This window comes from Peromyscus leucopus, chromosome 12, assembly GCF_004664715.2.
Source record: "Peromyscus leucopus breed LL Stock chromosome 12, UCI_PerLeu_2.1, whole genome shotgun sequence".
Taxonomy (NCBI): Eukaryota; Metazoa; Chordata; class Mammalia; order Rodentia; family Cricetidae; genus Peromyscus; species Peromyscus leucopus.
Genome location: NC_051073.1, coordinates 40,679,680 through 40,706,789, shown reverse-complemented (window position 1 = coordinate 40,706,789; position 27,110 = coordinate 40,679,680). Strand labels below are relative to the sequence as shown.

At 38.7% G+C, this 27,110-nt stretch overlaps 1 protein-coding gene across 26 annotated transcripts in view; it reads left to right on the top strand.

Moving 5' to 3' along the window:
* The window catches only part of LOC114691931 (ABI family member 3 binding protein), a 211,628-nt gene that overhangs the window by 96,783 nt on the left and 87,735 nt on the right, over window positions 1-27,110 (top strand). For 25 of the 26 annotated variants that reach the window (XM_037209689.1, XM_037209698.1, XM_037209695.1 and 22 more), the window contains exons 6-15: window positions 111-166; window positions 8,821-8,869; window positions 10,120-10,191; window positions 10,631-10,723; window positions 15,475-15,552; window positions 17,340-17,414; window positions 18,130-18,204; window positions 19,141-19,212; window positions 19,686-19,760; window positions 26,238-26,300. In XM_037209689.1, the coding sequence (XP_037065584.1) occupies window positions 111-166; window positions 8,821-8,869; window positions 10,120-10,191; window positions 10,631-10,723; window positions 15,475-15,552; window positions 17,340-17,414; window positions 18,130-18,204; window positions 19,141-19,212; window positions 19,686-19,760; window positions 26,238-26,300 (708 nt within the window). The remainder of the gene's footprint in view (window positions 1-110; window positions 167-8,820; window positions 8,870-10,119; window positions 10,192-10,630; window positions 10,724-15,474; window positions 15,553-17,339; window positions 17,415-18,129; window positions 18,205-19,140; window positions 19,213-19,685; window positions 19,761-26,237; window positions 26,301-27,110) is intronic. The other variant, XM_037209706.1, reaches the window with a different exon arrangement.

The window sequence follows — 27,110 nt, the reverse complement described above, 5'->3', positions numbered from 1 at the left end:
AAGATACATGCCAAAATTGAGAGTGTGACTTCAAATTGTCCCCACGATGAGCTAGACTTGATTAATGAGCAAGAAGAATAAAAATAATGCCATTTCCTTCTTGTTTTCAGGTAAAAATAAAGTAAATGGGAAAATCCAAAGCACTTATGACCAGGTCCACACAGTGGTAGGTGCCAATTTATTTTTAAGGTTGTTCTTTAAAAATAATTATATCTGCATTGTGTTTCTACTTAGATGAGAAAGACAACTGTATTGTGAGGTACTGAGGTTATCTATTGGTCACTGGGTGAAATGCTTAATGATTTAGGAATTAGCTGCTTTTTGTTTTGAAAATTATATATATAATATGTATATATAATTATATAAATACAACTATACAAATATATAATTATATAAATGTATATATTATATATGTGCTTCCAAACCCTTTCTAGTTTGTTTGAAGTGCTACAATTCAGAGATTCAATGCATTTATTCTAGTATTTGAATATTTTAGAGTATTCAAGATTTTGTTCATTCCTTTGTTAGTTCTGTGTTTGATATGGGCAGAGCAGGTCAGAACAGGACACAGGATGTGAAGGAGAGTTTGAGCCTCTAAGTTAGATATGGCTCAGGTGGAAGGAAGTCTTGTAGGGCTGGGTTGGTGTGCAGGATGTGCATCCTGGTCCAACCTGGAGTTTATGACATTATTTTCTATTGCATAATCTAAATTATATGATTATTGTTTTACTCAGTTTCCAGGTTATAGGCATTTTAATTAATTCTAATTGATTTTTAATTTGATATAATTAAATTCCTATTAAGAGTTCAGATTTTTTTTTTTTTGAGACAGAGTTTCTTTGTATAGTTTTGGTGCCTGTTCTAGATCTCGCTGTATAGACCAGGCTGGCCTCGAACTCACAGAGATCCACTTGGCTCTGCCTTCCGAGTGCTGGGATTAAAGGCATGCACCACCACCGCCAGGCTAGGTTTTTAAGGCTCTTTAGTACTAATGGACAAATTTCTTTCTAAGGTTATCCTAGCTTATGATCTTTCAAGTAGTTAATAAGAGTTTATCCTGCTTCTCAATAGTGTGTATTTCTATTGCTAACATTTTGGCTAATAGTTTAAAAGTTGTATTAATTTTCATTTCTGTGAATGCTGATAAAGTAGAACTATCTTTGCTTTTGTTTTCCACTTAGTGATCTTTAGTTGTGACTCTTAGTTAACTGGGAATTGGGTGAACTTTTTTCCCGACCAGATTAAGACTTCATAACCTAAAGAATCCTTTGCAATGCCATCTAGAAGTATTTTTCTTACATTTGCTATCAACTTGGTTGGTGGGAATTGTTGAAAGAATCACATCTTGAAATATACTTCATCCAAAGACTAGACTTTCGTTGGATCTTCAGCTGTGTTAGAGTTTTCAAAGCCTTTTCCTCTCCAGACAAAAGATAAAGACATGTCTCCCTTTTTAATTTCAGTTTTTACAAAAATTAAACTCTAAAATCTGTGGGGTTTACTTCACTGTGGTGTACAGTAAGGCTCTGCAATTTTCTAAGTGGTCAGTTGGTCTAGTAGCATGGATCAAATAACGATACTCTCTAAGGTCTCTTTGATTCAGTTTCTCTGGAGTTCAGTCAGTATTATAAAAGAAAAACCAACCTGCTACATTGCACAGGAGGAACAGCAAGACACAGTTTCATCCTCTTGTAGAACATTCTTCATGCTTTGTTGTAAATGGTTTCCTAGGGAGCAAATCTTATCCCCTTCCCTCTTGTCTGCCTTGCATAATCTTTATGTGACTTGCTGATGTCATTTCTCTCATTCTTTCTTTTACAACTCCACATGTCAATCATTTTTATTTATTTTGGTCAGAATGCCTCATGTAGGATGCACCACTCAGTAAGATTGGGAAAGATGGTTGGTACTTGACCACAGCAGGATTTAATATCTTTTTTCCTTTTCATAAACAGCTATGATAGGGCTGGAGTGAAGGTTCCTGCATCTGTGATACAGAGCCAAAGTTGTATCACTTCCATGTGTGAGGTGGAGCACCCCCAAATCCAGCCAGCTGTGATGAGCTGTACTTCAAAACTCTCGGTTATTTCCAAAGGAAAACCCAAGTTCATTGAAAAGATGCTTCAAAGCTCTTCTGTGACACTCTTTATGAGCATCCTTTGAATAGCAGAAAAGTGTCTCATGAAGTAAATTCTGTGCTCTCAGGAAGCCCTGAGACATGGGGAAGTTGCAAAGGAGCCACACGGGATAGCCATTGGCCATGTGATGTGGTCCCACAGAATCCATTATGAAGCTGTTTTGATATTTCAGATTGTATATATTTCAGTCCAAATCAAGTCATTCTCCAAGTATTCACCCATATCTGCTATGAACTGATCTTAACAGGCAGTATTTCAAGAGGAATGCAATGTCTTACTTTTAAGTTTTAAGTAAAAGTCTTGAAGACTGCTTTCATTCAATATTCTCATGTCTAAACCTTTGAAACCACAAAATATCCTTATACCCTACTAAAAGAAGTATTTGATACAGGGAAAGTATTTTAACATTAGGTTATCCTTTTAAAAAGATAAATAATAATTAAGCTAAAAGTTTGTGTATTAAACCACCCCATCTTATGCCCCTAGTCACATTACATACTATAATTTATATATCCAGGCATACATTCCTCTGGCAGGCACCACACAAATTATTCAGGGATATGTGGCAGGGTCTCTTCTGACTGGTTGGTTAGTATCTTTGCTTTACCAGTTGTTAAATACCTTCCATGATATTACTCCTATCTTTACCTCCAAAATAATGAAGAATGAGCAGAAAAAATACCCTCATTTTTTCATATATAACATAAATGCATCATTTGAAATGCATATAAGAAAAAAATTTATCATAAAACTTGTGCTTTTCTTTTTTCAGAGTCTATTATATTTATTTTTTCGTTTTCATTTCTCATATATTATATTCTAACCAGTTTCCCCATCCTCTTCTCCAAGCCCCTCCCCTGACATCCCCTCTCCCCCCAGATCCACTCCTCTTTCCCTTCAGAAAATGTAGGTTTCTCAGGGATATGAACCAAACATGCATATCAAGTTATAATAAGACTAGGTACATCCCCTCCTAGTAAGGCTGGATGAGGCAACTCAGTATGAGGAAAAGGGTCCCAAAAGCAGCAAAAAGAATCAAAGACAGTCTTTGTTCCCACTGTTAGTGGTCCCACAAGGACATGAAGTTACACAACCATAGCATATATGCAGATGACTTAGGTTAGACCCATGTAGACCCCCTGATTGTCACTTCAGTTTGTGAGCCTATATGAGCCCAGGTTAGTTGATTCTGTGGGCTGTGTTTCTTGATTATATTCCACCCCTCTTTTTATTATATCCCTTTTTAGTGTAATATTTTTATTTATTCCTTGAATGCAATAGATTATATTCTTTTTATGAAAATAAATGTCTATTACCTAAATGCTTGTTACTAGGTTTTATTCAAAAATCAAATGACTTAAATTTAAACACATTTTCTCTTTAAAAATTCTTAAATCTAATTTATTCAATAAACAATACCAGTTATTGAAGTATGTACTACATTTGAATATATTTTGAAATGTAAAATTATTTGATGCAACTTTCCTGAAATCTGTGTTCCTTTAGCTATGATGCTATTTCTACCCTTTCATTTTCCATTCAAAATCAACTCACTTTAAGAAAGTTACTCCCACAAATGGAGGAGCCCTCATAGTCTCTTCTTAAAATTCCCACTTTTCAACGTGGTTGCACTGGAGGTTTCTATCACGTGTTCTTGAAGGGCATATTCAAACCATAGCACCATGCCAGCCCACACTGCGTGATGACCTGAAGTCTTATCAGTACCACGTACTCCACATCCCACAGCAAGTCTGATGGGGCCTATATCTGTTCCTCCAATACACGTTCATGGGTTTTCACTAAAGTGGTATGAATGTGTAAAGTGTAAGATTGATCAGACAAGTTAACAAAGAGAATGACCTTGTGGCCCACTTACATCTTAAAATTATATAGCATGAATATAACAAGCACCCTTCATTGTTCTCTTAACAGCTGTTCTTTTAAGCAGAAGTTTAAATATGCATGCACACATTTACACACCACAACACATATGAACACACACATACAACCACCAGAGGTTTATGTCTTATTTCAGCTAACCAGAAACTTGAAGACTTTCAAAGAGGGAGCACGTTAGAGTCATTTTTAGCCAGATGTTAGACTGAAACAGTATGTTTTGTAACTTTCATTAGAACATCTTAAAATGAATTAAAAGCAGAATTTAAAATGACTAAGTGCTTCTCATGTGGTTTAGCTCTTGAGTCCTTGAAATTATATTTTGAAAACCCTTAGCTCCTCCCCAAGTGGACAGTTGCAACATCCCAGGCCCTGAAAATATAATTAAATCCTCAATGGGCACTCTGATACCATAAAAATGCCAAATGGACAAACCTGATACTAGCCTCCTCGATTAGCACTGATAGTAATGAAAGCTAACTTTCAATGTAGTATCTATCAGGCGGGAGTTGGTATAGTGCAGAAGGTGAATTTAACACTCTTGTGTGGCTGCTTCTGCTGTATTTGTTTCTACATAGTCAAAGGCCTTCTCTGGTCATGACACTAATACACCAGAATGACAGAAACCCCCCACTCACTTTACTCCATTGGTTTTCCCTTCTACCTTAGTGTTACTTACACACCAAACAGCACCAGCTTCATACTCTGTGATTGCCCTGATCTGGGTATAGCACAATGGTTATAGCACCCTGTTCAAGGCTAGTACAACCGAAGAAGTCTTTAAAGAGACAGGATTTTTTGAGAAAAAAGGTGATTTATATCTTACAGAGCCGTGAGGGTTATATTTATCTCCTGATGAGTTGTAAACATTCAGAAAACATTTGCTAAATGAGGAGGATAGAAATTGTAGAAAGACATAGTGATGGGTATTGCTACAAGATTGGGGATCAACAAGTTGAAGAGCAAAGATAGAGAGCAGAGGGACTGCCTACGAGCCACGCTATTGGTGGGCAGCAGTATTGCACCTGTAGGTGTCTTATTTAGTTGTTTTGCGTGGCCATAAGAAGAGGCCACAGACTTGGGTAATTCATAATGGCCATAGATGTATGCTTCATATAATTCTGAGGGCTGGGAAGTCTAAGATCAAGGAGCTGGCACCTGATGAGAGACTTCATGATACATTATCCTGTGGCAGGAAGAGAAAGGAAAAGAGGGAGATGTTGGCAAACTTAGCTTTTTTTATTGGTGTCTTAGTTGGGTTTCTATTGCTGTGGTTAACACCATGCCTGAAAGCAATTTGAGAAGGAAAGTGTTTATTTCGCCTCACAGATTACAGTTTGTCACCAAGGGAAGTCAGGCAGTAGCTCAAGGAGAAACCTAGAGGCAGAAACTGAAGCAGAAGTCATTGAGGAAAGCTTGCCTCCCACGGCTTGTTCAGCCTGCTTTCTTACACAATTCAACACTACTCGCCCAGGATTGGTATGGTACCCATGGCTGGAGCCCACCCACATCAATCATTAATCAAGAAAATGACCCCACAGACTTATTTACAGGCATTTTCTCAATTGAGGTTCCTATTCCCAGATAATTCTAGGTTGTGTCGAATTGACAAGAAACCAAAAAGAATAATCTGGAAGCCCATGGTATTGTTGGCTAACCCACTCCCCAGCAACAGAGATCTCTCATGATCCAGTCACCTATTTTAGTTTATGCCTGCTAATATTGTTGTATTGAAGGTTAAACTTCTAACATGTCTGCTTTGAGGGACATATTCAAACTATAGTACACCACCAGTCCACACTGCATGGCAGCCTGAAAGCCTGTTGCTACCCCACTTCCTAAACCCTAGTTCCATAGGTCTATACCCATGGCTCTAGCATATATTCATCAATGTCCATAGGAATCAGCCTATGAGAACAAGGGAAGGGTAGTGGTATTTTTTTTAAGCATTGAACATAAAACTCAAATGAAATTGGGCTATAATTGATTAAATCTTGGTATCTTAAGAATTATCATTTTGTTGATGATTTAAAGTGACAACTGTTTCCTTCAGCTTCATAAGCAGACACAGAGAAAAGACTCACAGTGTGGAATTCTTGGTGGGACCTTTAGTCTTTGGTGGATATACTGAATAGCTGAACTTTCTTAATATCCTGTCAAAAGAAACCTATCTGCTGAGATGTGGATATCTGTTCACTGGTCTAGTCTTTGTCTTTGGATTACAGATTAGGAAAGAGAGCAATTACAGGTCTAGGAAGAAATGCATTCTGCAGCTAAATCATTTCCTTGTTTTTGGCAGCACACCCTGTACCTATATTCTTGTCATCAGCTTAATAAAACATCGGTCAGTTCTCAAGCAAGAACTCAGAACAGAAACTTTTTTCCATTCATGTGATGAGTGGAATAGTTTCCATTTGTCCAAAAAAAAGGTTGTGCAAGACAAATCACTGTAGCATAAGAACTATAAATTGGTGGGATTCAGTTCAAAGGCGATCAACACAGCCGTGTGTAGACATTTCTGCTATAGTGTGTTAACAGCCTTTGAGAAACCTCACATTCTACAAAACACTATAATAGGACTCCTAGGGCAAATGAGCAGGGTGTTCAGATGCCTTTGTAACTGTAGCCATAGACCTGACCTATTAGCACTAGAAAGATAATTGGGCTTCCTACACAGGAGAGGCTCTCCTGTAACTGAAGCTTGCTCCACTAGACATGTAGAATTCTCAGAAGTCTTGATCTCATGAATGTAGAGAATTCAGTGGTGGCTAAGGGTGGGAAGAAGAACACTGAGGAAGGGTGGAATGTTAAAATTTCAGTTAGACAGGAGGAAGAGGGTTTTTTTTTTTTTTTGAGAATGATCAAATTTACTGAAATACGTTTAAAATGTCTCACCGCAAGAATGGACAGGTCATGTGGTATAACTTCATCAAGACATCACATTGTATGTCATAAGCATTACATACTTATAAACAAATGAAAAACTATGAATTGCAAGAAAGCCAAATGTGAACCATTTGGATGTAAACACAGCGTTCTTAGAAGTGGCAGGTGGAGACTATGCTGAGACTGCTTTCACAGCCCAAGCAGAGCTGTGTCGGGGCTGCTGTTAAGGTGGGTGTCGGGGGCAGTATAGAGTGGCAGGGACCTGTCCTCAGTGGGAACTGTGCACACATGCCACAGTGATGAAGCCAGAAGGGATCTTTCAGCCAGTGTGAGCTCACAACTGACAATACTGTTTTTGCTATGAATGTTTGTTTCTCTTGTGCTCCTATTCATATGGCTGCCCTGCTCTTGCCTTGGGAAAATCATGGTGAAGTTGTTTTTCAATCATTGCCCTGTCCACCAGTGGTAGATGACCTAAACTGCAGTCTGGAAGCATGGGCGACATGAAAGTAACATGAAAACAGTTTTCACTTGTTTAAGGAACTTGGAAAGTAACTTGCACAAAAATTAATGAGTTTGTAATAATTACTGCTCAAATTATGATGTGTTTCCTTCCAGTCTGTTTTATGTATGCATGTATGTATGTGTGTGTAAAGATGCATGTGTTATAAAATTGGGTTATATTGAGCTTATTGAGTAGAACCTGAACTTTGGGTAATGACGTTGTTTTCAATTGTACTAATACATGTGATCACACACATGATTGTCTGTACCTGATTGAGTAGTTAGGCTGGCATGGTAAGAGAAATCACTGGGTCAATGATTAGAGATTATTCTTTAAAAACAAATATCCAGTGGTGAGAATAAATTATTTTTACATTTTTTAAACATAATACAGAAAGATAAATAGCCAAGAGTAAGGTTGGTGTTAGGACCCCTCTTTACCATGTCTTATTAGATCACCCTGAAAAATGCTAACATGTTTCCACACTTTTTATTCACAACCATGAATGCCTATTTTGTTAATGTCTCACATTCAGTCACATTTAAAACAGGCAGATCGGTACATGTTGTGTCTACTCTGTATTTGAGTTAAACCAACTGCCAAAAAATAGCCATTCTTACTCTTTCAACAACTGAACTCTAATCCCCTATTTGAACTTCCTGCCATTCTCCTCCTCTCTCCTCACCCCTTGCCTCACCTCTCTCATTACCTCTCTCCTCCTCTCTCTTCTCCCCTCTTTCCTCTGCCCTAACTTTGGCCATGCAATTGTGTGTGGCAATGACTCCACTTTAAAGTCTAAGCCCATCCCCGGGCACTGTATGATGTCAAAATATCCCAAAGGACTTCAGAGACAGTTTGGGTGAGGGAAAGACATATAATCCATACCAGCTTCAATTTTAAGAGAGATCTAGTTCTGAGTACCTATTCTTCCCTCTTGGGTAATAAAGGGTGAGGCTAAGAGCTCATGGTAATTGTAGTATCTGCAATAACAGCAGCACCAGTAGGTCATGCTCAAATAGTCTGACTTGGTTGGTTTTAAAAGATCATGTGTAGTTCATCTTTTTGAGAGGAAGTATGAAGACAGTGTTTGGCTGGGCCACATGCCAAACAAAATGAAAATGAACTCTCTCTATATATCAAGGATTTAGTTTCTTTCCACTGCAATTTCTAAGTAAATGATAGTTCTGAAGACTTGCTTCTGTGAGGTTTTGGCTCCTTATGGGGTAAACAAATGAGTTCAGTACAATGGAGACGTATGTGCTAAATATCTATCCAGTGACTGCTAAATCCCTGTTACAGATGACCTCATTGAAGACAAGGGCTCCTCTTAGGATTCTGATTTTTTTTTAAATTAACACTGATGTAAAAGCTGATCTCCTCTCTCTCCCTTTCCAGCCAGCATATGTCCCAAGGAAGCTAATCCCAATAACAATCATCAAGCAAGGTAATCAGTCTGCTGTATTTGGGAACTATTATAGTCAACTGTTCAACTAATATAGTTGAACATACAGTGTATGTGTTCTCAATTTTTCTGACAATGGTGCTTAGAAACATTTGAAGAAACTAGTGTAACTTAGTAAACTTGTGGCTAATACATAATTTTGGCTGTGATACCTTGGACAAATCTTACCAGTTGGGCAACAAAGCAGTTATACCATGTGTCACATTAAAAATAATCAGTTAAACATGTGGAGCTTTACTTTGGAGCTTACTTAGGATTAAATTAGCATACATGAAGAAAACAATTAGACCATTTAGGATATTGAGAATGAAAACTATGATTTAGCGGTCACTTAGGGGAAGTAAAGATGTCTATATTTTAAGAATTACAATGCTGTATTTCATTTCCATGTCCAGTTGTTTTTGTTTTGGCTTCCAGTTTTCAAATTATTAAAATGAATCTATTATTTCCAGAAAAATCTCTTGGTAGAAGAGCTAAAGCCTTAAAATAGTTCTCCAATTTAAGAAAACACAGTGTGCTAAGTATATGCTAAAGGCATGGCCACTTACTGCTGGAAACACTGAAAGATTCTTTGATTTGAAGATATATGTTTTTTAATCTATTTTTTTTTTTTCGAGACAGGGTTTCTCTGTGTAGCTTTGCGCCTTTCCTGGGACTCACTTGGTAGCCCAGGCTGGCCTCGAACTCACAGAGATCCGCCTGGCTCTGCCTCCCGAGTGCTGGGATTAAAGGCGTGCACCACCAGGGTTTCTCTGTGTATCCCTGCCTGTCCTAGAACTGGCTCTGTAGACCAGGCTGGCCTCAAACTCATAGAGGTCTGCCTGCCTCAGTCTCCTGAGTGCTAGGATTTAAGGCATGTGCCACCACAGCCTGGCTTATGTTTTTTAATTTTATATTGTCTTGTTATTGCAACATTGTATGCTAGTTCTTAACTGCTTTGTGTAAAGGGCAGGATGCACAGAGAGTAGAGACAGAGGGGATTTTCCACTACTTAGAATGAGATTCTTTATGAGGGAGTGATAAGGACATGCGTTGTTACCTCAAAGCATGGATGGTAAGGTAAGACATACATTAAATTCTTCTGTTGACTCTGTAGCCAATCCACTGAGTTGCTTCTGTTACTTGATACATTTTAGATTAAGACTACAAGGAAAGGTAGCTTTACACAATTAGTTTTTTATTGCTTCCTGTGTTCATCCTCATCACACTATTGTCTTTTCATATCTCACTAGTGATTCAGAATGTTACCCACAGAGCTTCAACTAAAGCCCCAGACAAGACTCCTTTTGGAGGAACAATACTAGGTAAGTCAGTCGTGCAGTGTATATCTAGACTAGGCAATCTAGGCTCTTTTGATAAGAGGGTTCTTATGGGGATGTGTACTGTGAGCAAGTGCTAAATTAGTGTGAGTCCATTTCATTTCCTTTTAATTTCTTGGCTTGTGCCCAGCCTAAGCTACCAGCAAAGACACATTGCCTTTATCTTGGCTATAGCTCATGCAGAGGCTTTGAGCCTATGAATGTAAACTCAGGGGATTTCTGGTGGTAAGTTCTAGATAAGGAACATACCCATTTTAAAAGGTGCAGTCATATTCCCCTCCCCATATTTTATATGTGGAGTTAAAGTTTATCAAAGGAGGAAGGGAAGGGTCAATCTTTGAATTCTGCTTTATAATTCTCCATTCTCCACTTTTGTCTGATAGGTTTTCTTCCTCTTTTTACATTTATATCCATTTCCTTGCAGTTCATCTTATTATTCCGGGACTTAATGATTCCATGGTTAAACTTCCCACATCCATAATGCTTGAGATTTCGGATGCTCTCAAGGCACAATTAGGTAAGCAGGGGCTCTTCAGTGAACAGTAGCACTGGATGATACAATACTGAGATTATGTAAGGAATTTCGCAGATGAGACATTTGAGGACTAAATAATGAGTATAGAGAAGGAGGCTGAAGGGTCAGAGATATTACTACCAATTATTCTGTATTGAAAGCTATTATATACATATGCATGCAATATATGAAAGAAAAATAGGTGTTGTATCTGAAATGTACTCATTTGAACAGGTATAATTTTCAAGTAGAGAACTTTTCCTAAATTATGCTCAATGAACTTTGTTATAAGGGGCCATTAGGAATTTTCAATGAGAGCTGATATGTGCTTGAGGCTGGTATTGTTGCCTTCTTCTAGAGAGAATTGGAAAACATTTGTATCATTAAGAAAACATCAACAAAATCTCCTTCAAAGGGACCCAGAGAACAATTATGGTTGCTATATTTGACTATCAAATTGGGCTCAAGGTTGTCTCTCTGGCAGTACATCTGAAACTTAGATGATGGCCATTCTGACTGAAGTCAGATAGAATCTTAGGATAGTTTTGATTGTGCATCCCTGATGATTAATGTTGAGTATTCTTCCACTTCTATGTATATGTACACAGTGTGCATGTGTTTATGTATACATGTTTGCATGTGTAGGTGCATGTGTGGAGTCCTGAGGTTGATATGGAAATCATCCTGGATTACTCTTCCAGGGTGTTTACTGAGACAGGGTTTTTTGTTTTTTTGTTTTTTTTTTAAATAAAATCTTATTGTTATGGTTAGTCTTGTGTGCCAACTTGTTCTGGGATCCTGTGTTTTTGCCTTCTGAGGCTAGAATAATAGATGGGCCACCATGCATGCCCACGTGGAATTCAGTGGGTTCCAGGGATCTGAAATCTCAGTCTTATGTGACAAGTCTTTTAAGCACTCAGCTATCTCCTCAGTTGTTTTTGAACACTTTTTAAACTGGTTAGGAAACAGTTTACCAAGAACATCTGTATTTCTCCTTTTGAGAACTCTATTTAGCCCATTTTTACTTGGATTGTTTTTTTTAATGTTTAGTTTTGTTGTGGTGGTGGTTTTCGAGTTCCTTATGTATTCTAGATACCAATTCTCTATCAGATATTTAACTTGAAAATATTTTCTCATATTCTGTGAGCTGTCTCTTCATAGGTTTATGGTTTTATTTGCTGTATAAAAGTGTTTGGGTTTTCTGAGACCCCACTTGCTGGCTTTATTTACTGTGGAGTCCTATTCAAAACCTCCTTGTCTATGTCTCAATGTTGAAATGCAGTCCCTTCTTTATCTTCTAGTAGTTTCAGAATATCAGGTCTCATTTTGGTTTTAGTTGATGGTGATTATACATACTTAGGAGTTATAATTCAATACAGATATGCAAAGTGTAACAATGAGTTCAGGATAATTGCCACATGTATCACTTCAGACATATGCAATGTCTTTGCGTTGGGAGTATTAGAACTCCTCTCTATCAGCTATTTTGAAATGCCACATTAATCGCTGTCAGTCAGAATCATCTTATTGTGCTATAGAGTGTTAACAAGTTATTAGAGTTCTTTATATATTTTAGACATTGAGTCTATATGTGAACCATGGCTTCCGGATATTTTCTTCCAATCTGTAAGCTAGTTTTTATTTTGTTGATGGATTATTTTGCTGTGCAGAAACCTTTTTTTTTTTTCCACAAAAATTGCATGGGCATAAATACTTTTCTATTACCAAGGGAGAAATAAACATCTCAAAGTTAATTATCACTGCTGCAATTCAGAAAAGTCATATTTTTTTAAGGGAGTAAATTCTAAAAATAATAACCCCCTTCCAACAGAGCCCATCATGGGCCATCAAGAGATGGAATAGCTTTTGTTCTAAGAACACATGGTGTGAATAAATGAACAAGAAAGATAGAATTACACACACTCATCTCCAAGGGACTTATAAGGGCTTGCCAAAGCTAAGACACACCCTGCCAAAAGTTAAAAGAATCAACAGTGTTGGAAAACAGTATGAAAGAAAAAATGGAGGAAAAAGAACTTACTGAGATCTAGGCCATAAGTGGATGGTGTTTTACTCTGTCAAGATAGCAGGTGTGTGAGTGTAGATAAGTGTTCATAGGTTGCAAAGTGATGCCAGAACTCTCATTTAAATATATTCCCCATCTTCTAACTACTCTGACATCTGCTGTTATATGTAGAAATACTATATACCTTTAAAAGAAATTAGTATTGTATGAATTATACACACATCTCTTAAGAAGAATGCTTGCCATGTTTTCACATTTGTAATTGAATTTTAGGTTAATGTGATTGCCAATTAAAGACAGCTATTGAATCTTAGAACCTGGAGCAATCCAGTTTGTTGTCCCTGACTGAGAGTCTAAGATCTTCCGGGAAGGAAGTACATGGGAGATAAACACACACACACACACACACACACACACACACACACACACACACACACACACACGGGGGAGTGGGGGGTGGAGACACAGACACAGACAGATGGAGACAAAGTTCTGAAGTGAGAGAGGTTTCCTAGCCAGGCAGAGGTTACCCAAACCAAGACCACAGGATGTTATTAAGAGAAAGGGAAAAATTAGCAAGACTACTCTAATGGAGTTGGGAGCACTATGTCATGGGGACCCTGCAATTGACATTTGAAGAGCTAATCTTCCTGTGGTATACACTGAAATTAACAGGTCCAGAGCTCAGGAGAAGCGTGTGAGCTGAATGATTCTTCACTTGCTAGCAAGCACAATGGTTCTAAGTGAAAGCTGGAGCTCTGAAAGATGTCCAGAAAGAAAATCTCGGTCAATTTTAGAAATCTTAGAAAAGATTTCCATAGCTGGGCGGTGGTGGCGCACACCTTTAATCCCAGCATTCGGGAGGCAGAGCCAGGCGGATCTCTGTGAGTTCGAGGCCAGCCTGGTCTACAGAGCAAGATTCAGGAAAGGCACAAAGCTACACAGAGAAACCCTGTCTCAAAAAAAAAAAAAAGAAAGAAAGAAAGAAAGAAAGAAAGAAAGAAAGAAAGAAAGAAAGAAAGAAAGAAAGAAAGAAAAGATTTCCATAAAATACTAAGTGTGTCTGGCTGGTCATTACAGAAAGAGTTCTTACTCTTCGTGCCCTTGTAACTAGATCTGAGCAGTGTTGTTGACTGTCTCTGTCATAAGCATGCTGGGCAGCCATAGACGCTGGCTTGACAGTGGTGGTCAGCATACTGCACCTTGGCCCCAGGAATGTATACACCTAAAGTTGATATATGCCTGCTTTCTAATAGCTTTTAAGTCTGTAAGAGGTAAATATAGTTTGTGTCCACACTAAGTGGAAAGAAGGATATGGCTTCTACCAGAGTGATGCCGGCTATAGCTGGTTACAAAATTTACATTCTCAACAAGATTTGAGAACACAGACTGGCTCAGTGTTCAGCTGGGGATAAGTGTGTACCAGGGAATTTTGGGAAAGGGCTGGGATATTTCCAGTTGAAAATTGAGAGACTGTCTTTCCCAAAGGTTGGGCAATTCTGATTGAGAAGTGTTCTTTATGAAAAACACCTAAGTTTTAGAAGAATGGTTTCCCAAAAGTCGTGTAAAGAGGGAAAAGTCAATTTTTACACCAGATTCCCAGAGACCAGAAGAGAAGATATGTGCTAACATGTGTCTCTAATAAAATCCATTGTCAGTTTGTTCTGCTGCAAACTTATCCAAAAGCTTACTTTCCTGTGTCTCTTATTTGTGTGTTTCAAAATTTTCAGTGTCATAACCTGCTAGATTTTTTTAATAATCTGTAATAATGGAAAATCCCTATTGAATTTTATAAAATTAGCTTGAATAAAAATCAAGGAACATTTGCAGTCCAACTATGCCTTACAGAAACTTTAAATCGAATCATGAGATTTATTCAAGTATTCTGTTGTGATTTTGTCATCCTGTACCAACTAAGATCTTAAAGAATGTCCATGATAAACAGAGAAGAATTTCAAAGTCTGTCTTCTATTCATACCAGCCCTCAGGAGGAATGTACAGTAAAGTTGCCTGGCTGGCAGGAAGAGATGCGTGTAGGTATTTTGTTGTTGTTGAGGGACTGGAGAGTTGGCTCAGAGGTTAAGAGCCCTTGTTGCTACTCTCAGAAGACTGCTATGGGATGGTCTGTATGTCAAATTACTCTGATTGGTAAATAAATAAAACACTGATTGGCCAGTGGCTAGGCAGGAAGTATAGGCGGGACTAACAGAGAGGAGAAAAGAAAGAACAGGAAGGCGGAAGGAGTCACTGCCAGCCGCCGCCATGACAAGCCGCATGTGAAGGCGCCAGTAAGCCACAAGCCACATGGCAAGGTATAGATTTATAGAAATGGATTAATTTAAGCTATAAGAACAGTTAGCAAGAAGCCTGCCACGGCCATACAGTTTGTAAGCAATATAAGTCTCTGTGTTTACTTGGTTGGGTCTGAGCGGCTGTGGGACTGGCAGGTGACAAAGATTTGTCCCAACTGTGGGCAAAGTAGGAAAACTCTAGCTACAGAAGACCATGGTTTGGTTCCCAGCACCCAGCTAACAACCATCTCCAGTCTTTTTTCAGACCTCAGTGGGCACCAGACACACATGGTACACATATATACAGGCAGGCAAATACTCATACATATAAAATAACAAAATAAATCTTTAAAAAAATTGTGGTGGACTATGTTTGAAATAAGTAATTTTGGACAGTGTGCTACAAAGAAATAAAGTTTTTATTTTTATTTTTTTAGCTAAGAATGAAACATTGGCATTACCAGCAGAATCTAAAACACCAGAGGTTGAAAAAGTTGCATCCCAGCCAGTAACAGGTAATGAGATCCCTAGGATGCTGTGAGAAAGCAAGTAGCATTGTTTCAAATAGTGAATGAGCTACAAACCTATTTTTTAAAGCAAATAACAAGAAATCCATTTTGATCATAAGCATAAAACCATAGGAGATTCTAGGGCTTTATACTTGGGAAAAGAACAGATGAAAATCGAGTGACTGGATGATGGACATGCTATGTAGCATGGAAGGAAGGTGTGGGGTTTGACTATGACTGGAGGTGCCATTAATACTGAGGCCATTTACAGTAAGGGTAATGGCATGTTTCATAGCCTTTCTGCTTGGATGAACAGTGCAGACCGTTTTTCATTGCCTAGCTGCCTTCACAGTGATTGGCATAGCAAAATGCCTTATAGTCCTCATAAATCCATAACTTGATGGTGATGAAAATGCTTTGAAATGTCCCTGAAGATTAATACCCCTAAGATGGAGACTATGTAGTAATTTGGTTCAAAAATATCCCTAAAGAAACATGTGGTAAACAGTGTCTCCATAGTGTATTATTGTTACTACCAAACACACAACATCTGTTCTCCAAATAAATCTACCCAGCCTAATTCCCTGGGGAGACATCAGTCTTGGAAGTACTGAATTTTTGCCAGTGTGGTGCCACCTTGTCCAGGCCTGGATGAAACAGACAAGGGGCAAGTATTCCCTGCAGCTCACCATCAGTTAAAACACTCCCATCAAAAGTGAACGTTTTAATTCATAAAATTTCTATAACTTGAGGTGTTTGTGGTGTTCTATTTGTACTGAATTTGGGGACTCGTATTTGGTCAAGAGGGGACAGGGTTGGTACAGTAACAAAACAACTTGAAGAAGCAGACTGAGCTAGACCCTATTGACAGAGTGAGTATTATCATGCCTTAATGAAGAATGGGCCTTTAGAAGACAGGTAGAAACCATTTGAGCTACTAGCAACATCCAGTTGAGTGAAAAAAAAATTTTTTTTGTAACTTTGATGTGATCAGTTAATACAGAGAAAAGTGCGAGCATGTCCAGTGGCCAAATGAGTCCATTTCTGTGTCAAACATTCAACCCAGCTTTCCAAGTGACACTTTCTTCTCTCGGCACAATGTCTGGTGTGAGTCTACAGATTGCCCAACTTGCTGCCAAGATCGCCTCAGGATTTTCCACTTCAGAAATGCTTGGGCAATCCCCACCACATATTATTCAGTGTTGTTAGTATGTGTCCTTGCTGCAAAATTCTTCAGTTTTGTAGAATTTTTTAAATCTCAGTGATCATAGTTTATAGTTCTCCAAATCTTCTACCCAAAGTCTTCACTGCCTTTAATGGAGCAGCTGACACAACCCACCCTGGGGTTGAACGTTTGAAAACCCATCACAATTTCAGCCTGGATCCAAGCTCTGCTGGTAACTTGTGGTGTTTAGAGGAAATCTAGTAATAGGATAGTTGTTTCACCCTACCCCCCCCTTTTTTCTGCTTGCTCATTAATTCACTTATATCACGGTAAGCCTACTTCCTATAGGCACCACACTAAACTGTGGAGATAACGAAAAGGGAAGACGAAACATTCGGATTGCCGTGAAAAATGATTTCATAGAGAGGAGTTGGGTATGCTTCCGCGGGACACTTAGAAAGTAACCCAAAGTGGAAAGGATCAGGGAGGAAGAGGCATCTGGGGCAATAGCTTCACCCTAGAAACCTGAAAAATAGAGGCTGCCAACAGAAGGTGTCTCATGCCTGTGTTGCTTCCTTATTTTATTATCTCCCAGCTCATAAAGTTGTTTCTATGCTTTACTCTGCAGTGACTCCGGAAACAGTTTCAAGAAGCATTAAACCCACAATGTCTAGCGTGGTAGACACCTCAGAGCCAGCACTGGGTAATACTGAAAACTGTTTTCTCCCTTAAAATAACACAGCAGCCATAGTGACAACTCCCAGCATTCACAGGTTAAAGAATCACTTTATCCCGCCATGTGCCTCCCCCCTCCTTCTCTGTTCTTTTCTTTTTCTGGGAATTCACCTTCCTGTTTCTGGGACAAGTTCTTCTGAAGAGTCAGCAGCATGCCTTGAGACTGGGTGACCAACCAGACAGGCAGCTGTGGATGACACACTAACTGCATGTCCCCTTTGTCCCCTCTTGTGGGTTGGGTGTCAAAGCTGCTGGAAATCTTGACTCTCTCTCTCTGGGATTTCTGTTCAGGTCAGCTATGGGAAGTCTTGTGCCAACTAAATTCGGGAAGAGTCGCCAAGAGACATGCTGTTTAATGAGAATTTCAGTTGCTCATCTTAACTGCTGTTTCTAACTGCTATTTCGCCCAAAAGAATGTATCGTGCTTTTCTTGTTTGTTCTCTTTCCTTGAAGAAAAGGAACGGCATGTGTCTTGTTGTGCATGTGTGAGGATGACCTAAAAAGCACCTTCCATTTTAACAGCTATGTTGCTTTTCCTGGGAGAGCCAGCTCTCTCCCAGGCTGGATGCTGGCAAAGGCATGGATGGCTCATCATTGCACGCGAGCCTGCTATGAAGCATTCTGAGCCTGGAGAGGGTTATGCCAAACCATCCTGTTGCTAACCGTCGTCTTCTTTATTGCAGCCCTCAATGAGAAGACCCCAGAAACAGCCCATTCAGTTCTAATGCCTGAGTTTGAATTGCCTTTGAGCACTCTAGGTAAAAGTCACTGAACACTGAAGCGTCAATGAATGTTACTTTGGGAATGTTATGCATGGCTAATAGAAATCCTTGGTGGCGACTATATTCAAAGCAATCTCCTTACAAGAAACGAGTGACAGATAATGCAGAAAAATGAACTCTAAACACCCAAACTCTTAAATGTGATTTTTAAACAACTGTCATCATTTAGGGTCCTGAAGAGGCCTTCCCTGTGGCAATGCCACTAGTCATTTTTCTTGGTGGTGGTCATGGGTGGTGGTTGTTGTTTTATTTTATTCTTTTCACTCAGAATCATATGTGACTGAACGCATTGGTCTCTTCTGTTTTTTTCTTCCATGTTTTTATTCACTTGCAGCTTTATCTTGATAGATAGGACATATTAGCTATTTCTATAGATTCCTAGGATTGTTGGAATTTATGAAGGAAGTGTTGAAAACTGAAGAAACATATGCATAGAGTTGTATAGTTGCCTTATGATTTTTAAAGTTCTTGTGCAGACACTTTCTAATTCAATGTGCTTGGTGCTTTGTTTGAAATAAATGAAATATACCTAAAGACCACAATAATGAATATAGTTAGAAAATTCAAGAAACTAGTAAGTATAGATAGAAAAGTCCAAATAATAACTCGCTTAGTGGCTTGATTATAAAATGCCAAAAAGGGAATTTTACACTGAGCATGGTGGCCCATGCTGTAATAAGTGAACATAAAAAACACAGCCAGGGAGTATTGTGAAATCCAAGACAATCTGGGCTACATGATGTCAAAAAAAAATTACCTTTCATTGAAATAGAACTAAAAAATACCACTGCATTTCTTGACATGCAGTGATTTTTACCTTGTGTTTGTTGTTTCCACAACTTTGAACATGTTAAAACCGTTTTCGTCCTGTTCCATGCACTTGTCCTAACTATCCTGTGTGTTTCACTCCAGCTCCAAAAAGGTTTCCAGAGTTTCCTGAGGCAGAAACAGCCTTCCCTTTGGAGAAACCAGGGGGTACCTTGGGTAAATAAGAGTACTTTGTATATGGTGTGAAGAATACGCATGGTAGGCTGAGGATGTAACTCAGTGACAGGACCCTTGCCTGGCACGTATGAGGGCATGGGGTTGATCACCAGCATCACACAGAGTGGGTGCTGACTGTGCAGTTCTGTAGAACACATGTACAGAGTCCCTTCTCTGTGAAGCTGAATGCAACAATGCACTTGGTCAACACAGGGAAATCAGTAGTTGGTTGCTTGAAAGGGAAAATAAAAATATTACTTGGTTAGATTTCCTACAGCTTCATTGAAAGTCGTTTCTGTTAATTCTACATAGTCTAGCTGGTTGGTTGCTGTCTAAATGGATGCACATTGACTTCTAAGTATATGATGACTCTTGATTGGGTCCATATGAGCTTTGCTGTACAGGTGTTTTTCTAGCCACTTACCTATATCTGCCATGAAACATTCAGCACCTTCTGTTTCTCTCTAATATAGTTTCAAGTGAAGATCAGTGGGTGGCACCTGGAGTTAAAACATCTGGAGATTCCAAACTTGTACAGCCTCCAACTGGTAACTGCATTCCATTAAAAAAAAGTATTAAACATCTTCTGCCTTTACTTATATAGGTTCTATTACTAATCATCAGTGTACTTGATGGCAGCTCATGATACGTTTCTGCTAATGTGCAAGAATGCATCTTTCTAAGGATTAGTTTAAATATTCCATTGGACCATCCCAATTTATATTAAATTTCAAATTAAAATTAAAAAATAGGTTATTTGTGATCTCAAGTGTTTATACATTCAGGAGCTGACATATTTGTATTCTTCAGTAGTTGATATGTTCATGGCTTCCATTTACTTGAACCTTTCCTATTTTTTAAATTTGAGGTATATTCGTGCATGTACTAAGCTGCGTTCTATTAAGTTTTAACATATACCATTGTTTCCCAGTTACTTGGGTAGCTAGCTCCCTTGTTTAATTATTACAAACATGGAGAACACAGACTGTGAGGGACAGAGGATTTCTTAGAAGATGCTAGAAAGGGGTCGGTTTCTGTCTTGTGTTAAATGATTGTCATGGGGGTCCAAGGAAGTAAAGCTTTGCTTCTCCTGGTTGAATACATTCAGAAAGTGAGGCCATCTGTGAATGAGCATCTTCACAGCTTTTAATTAGATGGTGAGATGTGCAGAATGGAGACGAAGCTCTAATTGTAAAGTCGCACAAACTAGCATGTGGGGAGGGTAAAGTTGGCTGTGTTTTGCCTGTATTCTATGTGAATACAGGATAATTTTGATTTTTGTCTTGATCTGTTTTCATGGCAAAACAGCCTCATTTACTATTAATATCCTTTGAGATGACTGACATTCAGCAGTGGAAAGCCACATGCCAACTCCTAGCTGCTTAATTAGTCACTAAATGTGGTACAATGTTTCTTTTTGTAAGATTTGTTTTGCTTTGGAATTTACTGGAAATTTTGACACCTTTACACTCTGTATCAAAACTGCAGAATGAATATTCTCCTAAAGACTTCCATACCAGTTTTTGAGATATAAAGGACAATTGAGAATTCTAGCTTGCATGGTTATGGAAACTTGAATTATTTCAATAGCTCTTGGCAATGAAGGAAGAGGATATTTGAGGTTTGGAGCATTGCGAGAAACATGAGATCCATAGTCATTTAATACACTCTTCCCCCTTCTCAGCCTGTTTCCCCTAATCTTTCACCAGTGTTGCCTGTTGTGATTTTATTATCTGGAATTGCATTTTATATAGCCTTCTGTAAAGTATGCTAACTAGGGTTGATTGAGCTGGAGTTCCTGGGCAAATTTAATTTTCCATAAAGTATATAAAAGGAAATCATAAAAATGTGCTCTATAATCGCATACCAGGATGTAAAATTACTCATAAATTCTGTGCTTAGAGGAAACTGGCCAGATCTTAGAAATATTTTAGGGCTTGTGACAGTTACTCAGGGTGAAATTTGTCTTTCTAGTGATGCAAGAGAGTTAGCCCTTTGTTCTGTTGGATGTTGACCAGTCTGCTATCACCCCAAAGTCACCCCAGCAAGGGTTCTAGGGAAGCTCGCGGTACCTTCTACCACCAGATAGACTAGGCATTTGTGTTCAGGGGATCCACATGCTGTTGGATCCTTTCTCCCTTAGAACTACATAATTTCTGCATCAACTTTCTCTACACAACTCAAAGGCCTATGAACCTAATGCCATATGCACATTTCTGAAGTCCTTTGGCATGATTAGTTCCTTTTGTAGTAAGGAGATGCATGAAGGACTTACATGTGGGATGGGTAGACAAGCAAATAGTTAGACTCACCAATTTCTTTCACACTCACTCCAGTGAATCACTGCAGTTGAAAAGCAAAACAATGGCCATGCAGCATGCTTTGGAATTGGGGGAACAGGGTTTCACAACAGAGAATTGCATGTTCTTCTCTATTCAGTGAATGTGGTAACATGAATTACTCTATAAGTGCCCTGAGGATTTGCATAGACTCAGTAAATAAAATGATGTTCAGGTCAAACTTCCATGTTTTCCATGAGCAACAGAGATGGGAACGCAGCATAAACCCCACAAGCAGGCATGTGCATAATGTCGAACATCCTAACATGATGCAAAGTTCATAGATAGGAACTTTCCGCTTCTTGCTCAATAGTGCCTCAGTATGAAGGCTCTTATTTATTTTAATGTTCCATAAAAGACTATTATTTAGAACCATGAAGGTTCAGAATCAAAGGAAGAAAATGGACACAAACCCAGAATGATTCAATGCATTTGAGTTCAGCAGTAGAAGACCCTTCTGCTTGTCCTTGCCCAAGATGTCCAAACAACTGAACCCTTTACCCCCAATATATTGAGACTTATTACAAAGACCTCATTGTTTTTTAGAGACTTGCCTTGACAGTGTCAGGATGGAGTATGGTCAGCCTTGATCTTTTCATTGTACTCCACTCTGGATCTTTAAGAGGTCAGCCCTCACCATTTTCAGTGTTGAATTCTTTCAGCACTTTGTAGAATTATAGCATCTTGTGTCACATGGTTAGGCTCTGTGAACTACATAGTTCAGCTTGCACAAGGAGGGGTGTATCAGTTGGAATGTTTATACCATGGTTGATTCGCTTAGAGATCTTTGTTGAAAAGAGATAAACTCTGTCTTTGGACCTTACTGCCTGCGCGGCGAGGTGTTGATTAGCCCAGATCTGGCTCACCCAACCTAATTAAACCCTAGAGAGGACGAAACGTAGGAACAAGTAGTGTTGATGCTTCAAAGGCAAGAAAATAGATTCAAGCATAGCAGATGATTTTCATTTTCACTGTGGCCTCTTAGAGGATTATAGGCTCAAAACTCTCATTTTTATTTCACAAATTTCAGGGTCAACCAGAGTGGTGGTTTATTTTTCCATTAACTGAAGAAAGTATTATTTGTATTTAAATAGTACAGAGACTCTGTGGTGCTTGCCTAGCTGTGTGTCCTGTCTCTTCACTGCTTCTGCATGTGGCTGTTAGAATTCTGTTGCATGATCCTACAAACCAGTAGCAAGACTGCGTAGTAGATATTTAGGTACACACATTTCTGTATTATTAAATAAGAAAAGGGCATGTTTCTTCTTCCACTCCTGCATCTAAGCTAGGAAGTCATTATTCTTTTTAAAACCTTAAACTACCCATCTTCCAAATTAATCTGTTGATGTCAGCATTTTTTAGATTAATTCTACTGTGAATCTACCATGTACTAGGATCTAGAGCATATAAACCGTGTAGGACAAGATTGCTACAACAGAATCTCTCCCTAATAAAATCTGTTATCCAAAAAATTATGTTTAAAAAGGAAAATCTTTCATATGGCTACTGATATTCAAGAAATCTGAGCAAAGTAAAATGTTGCTTATTTGAAGTTCTTTGTGTACTATCACCTGACTCGACCAGGGCATTTTTATGTTGGTATTTGTACATAATTAGTTTTTCAAAGTAAAAACATGGAGCAAATAAAATATAATTAACAAATGGTCTTACAAGTATATATATATATATATATATATATATATATATATATATATATATATATATATATATTTCTGGAATATCTGAAGGTAAATTTTGTATAATTGCTACTCATTATTTTTGCTTCTTAAAGCTCTGAATTATGCTACCCATTTTACCTGTCAAATTAATTTTCTCCTTCAACTCAGGTCTCATGTAGACTCTATGAATTAAAGACCAAAGCTACTGCCTAGTTTCAAATAGCGTTAGCATTTTATCCACTAAAGATGGTGATTAGCAGCAAGGCCTGGTGGCATACAGACAGTCTGAAAAACAGTAGCACTCACACCCAACTCTTGGGGCTGTTTGCCCATTTCTTACCTAGAATAGTTTGTTAGAAACAGGCTTGAACGATTTAGTGAAATCTACTGAGGCTTAAACACAAAGTTTTGTAAAGAACTTTTAGATGCCCAAGTTTTTGTAAGGCAACCAAGAACTCTTAGTGATTTTAAGAGTTTTTCAGAGAACTCCCCTTCAGCGCCGTCCCCTCCTCTGACCTCTTATCACTTCAGAGTCAAAAGACTGACATTTGCAGGAAGTTGAAGTGGTCGCGTATCAAAGCTGTCCAAACAGCATAAAACTTCTAGGGAGTGATTTTTTTTAAGTTTCTTTTTTTTTTTTTTTAAGCACTCAACTTTCAAAAAGTATGGAAATAGAAATATAGGGACCAACTATGTGACAAAGGTGTCATTTGAATCCCAAGGATTTCAAGAAAAATATTTGCAAGTAAGAGATTCCTAATGGGAATGTATAGACATGAACCATAATTGCTGGAGGATGCTAAAGCATTCTATCCCCTACGAATGCCTGTAGTAATAACTTAGGGAAGGTGTCAGCCTGGCTTTGAACCTCAAAGTGTAAATATGGGAAATAGGGTTAATTAATAAATGCCAGTTGGAACAAAAATACAGACTGCAGGAAAAAATGATGTCACATTGCTAGAAAGAAAGGAGATTTGGGAGTTAACATAAATGCAGCCATGGCATTCTTCAGAGGCATGAAAAAAAAGTCAAGATATTAATTCATAATTTCATATGAAGAGAGGAATACAAAAAAGTCGATAACCTCTCCTGACTGACTTAGAGGTGGACAGAGCTGGTATTGCTAGATCCGTGACAGGCTAAGGGTTAGAAACTGGCAGCATTTTTGTTCTTTAAAAGATTAGTCATTCCCACCTGACTCTTTAAAATCACAACTAGGCTAACTTTACATTAAAACATTAGATGATCATATAAGAAAATTCTCACAATATGTTCCTATTTTAGCACAGGATATCCTATTTTTGAGAACTTTGTAGTTATACCTTCACAAGTGACATGCATGCCCTGTCTCTTGTGGGATAACATGAGCTGTTCTCTTCTTTGAGACTCTGTCTCACCATCTAATACCATGTTATGGCTTCAGCTAGCACTGATTCCATGTCATGAAACTGTCATTGGGTTATACATAACCAAATGAGTAATCCTCCTGTGTGTTACCTCCATTTTATTATATTTTCTGTAAATGAATTTGAATGCCCAAAATAAGCAGTGTCCACCTCTAGTTTCTGCTTTCTCTACCTCTTACTCCTACAGCAACAGTTCTTTGTGCTCAAAGAGAAGATTTTTAGTACTATTTTTACTTGCAAGTTCATTTTTTATGTGAACATGAAATTTATCCCTACCTTGAAAGTTATGTTTGAGTTCATCCCACTTTCTTCCTTTTATACTGAATACAAAAATCTACCTTCAAATCTACCTACCTACCTTGTAGAAGGGGTCATGGCTCTATGAAGGAACACAGAAAGTTGTCACTAAATAAAACCAAGAGGGGTGGTGCCATGAGTGCACTGGACTTAGTCCTGATGTTCTTAGCCAGGATATTAAGGTGAAAAATGCACTAAGTCAACAGTTCCCCCCACACACACCATGTGAGCACTGGCAGTTGTCCTTACTGCTGTAAACCTCGACTTTGCTACCATAACCAGCCTTTTTAATAACAACAACAACAATAATAATAACAACAATAATAATAGTAAAACCCTCAACTTCATTATCTAGAAAATCTACAAAGTGGTGGCAATGCCTATCTCACCTGTATCTCGGGGATGATAACGAGGTAGAAGAAGTTAATCATGAGACCATGTGAATCCTTAAGTACCATTTGCTCCTTGGGTACTGTGCCAGCACTGTTTACTAAGCAGAAAGAGTAAGCAATGGATTCTACAAGTAGCTTCAATGTGCCTTCTCTTTCTTCCTCTAGAAGCTTCTGCCCTAGCTGCCATATGACTAGCAGATTTGTGTTTGTGTTTGTTGAAGCTCTTTGATTTAGAGCTGGCATGATTTCATTGTAAATAAATGGCACGACTCACAGAACTCTGGGGACCTGGGCCACAGCATGATATGTGTCTTAGTTAGGGTTTCTATTACTGCGACGAAACACCATGACCAAAAAGCAAGTTGGGGAGGAAAAAGTTTATTTGGCTTATACCTCCAGATCATAGTTCATTGTTGGAGGAAGTCAGAACAGGAACCTCAAACAGGACAGGAACCTGGAGGCTGGAGCTGATGCAGAGGCTATGGAGGGGTGCTATTTACTGGCTTGCTCTCCATGGCTTGCTCAGCCTGCTTTCTGATGGAACCTGGAACCACCAGCTTAGGGATGGCACCACCCACAATGGACTGGGTGGTGCCTCCCCTATCAATCATTAATTGAGAAAATGTCTTACAGCTGGATCTCATGGAAGCATTTCCTCAACTGAGGCTCCTTCCTCTCTGATGACTCCAGCTTGTGTCAAGTTGACATACAAAACCAATCAGTACAGTATGTTAAAGTCCCACAGCTAAGATAGCAGTGGTGACTGGCAATTCAGTAGTGAGGAGGCCAACAGCTCCAAACTCTAGCACCTTGGTAAAACTGCTGTACTTGGGCCACCACTGAAATATGTCGGGAATATCCTGCACAGCATAGCAAAATTAATCTGTCTTTTCTCTTACCTTTATTTTTAAGCAACTCATGATGTTATCTCAAGCTCAACAACTTCAGATGAGACTGAAATAGAGCCCCACACAGGTATACCCAACCTTTCAATGATACCTTTGGATCCTAGATGTTCTTAAACCTAGTGGTTGCATTTTAGTTTTTGCGAAATGAAGAAGTGTGCTCTCTAGGGTTCCATAGTGGGTAGTGGCTATCTCCATCTGTGTCAGGGAGATATTCCTGTCCATACTTCCCACTTTGGGATTATTTCTTTATTTTTGTCAGTAAATAAACTCTGTCACACAAGGGAAGGGTACAGATAGACCAGGTCACCACTTGGGGAAAGTAATGTAATGGCATCTGACTCTTGGGTCCAGAATCATTCTAAAAATATATTTTGTATTCCTAGAGGGTGTTCTGTAAGACAGTGATTCTCAAATGAGGATGCTTTAGGATCTCTCCTCTGTATAGGAGCATTTGGCGTTCCTTAGAGACACATCTGGTCTGAACTACTGGGGGAGGGGCATCTCCATCTAGAACACAAAGACTGGGGGTGTACTGCTGTGCACACAGCAGCCTCCCGAACCTAAGACTTCTTGGGCTTACTAAGTGCTGTACTGCTGATATGAGAACCCCATGCTAAAACAGGGACAGCGTTTGTTTGTCACAGCAGTTGTGTCTAAGTTTTACATTTACTTACCAATGCATCCTCAGTGGGTTTACTTGAGTTCAGCAACTCCTTTTAGCAAATGTTTATCAAGCATCTACTAAACCAAGCACTGCAGAATTCAAAGTCAGACGGGTATCTGTTAAACATAGATAGGTGTCTGCAATTATTTTTTGGTATGTGTAGTCTTATATCAGCATTATTTGTATGGTAAGTAAAGATAAGTAGAAAGTAAG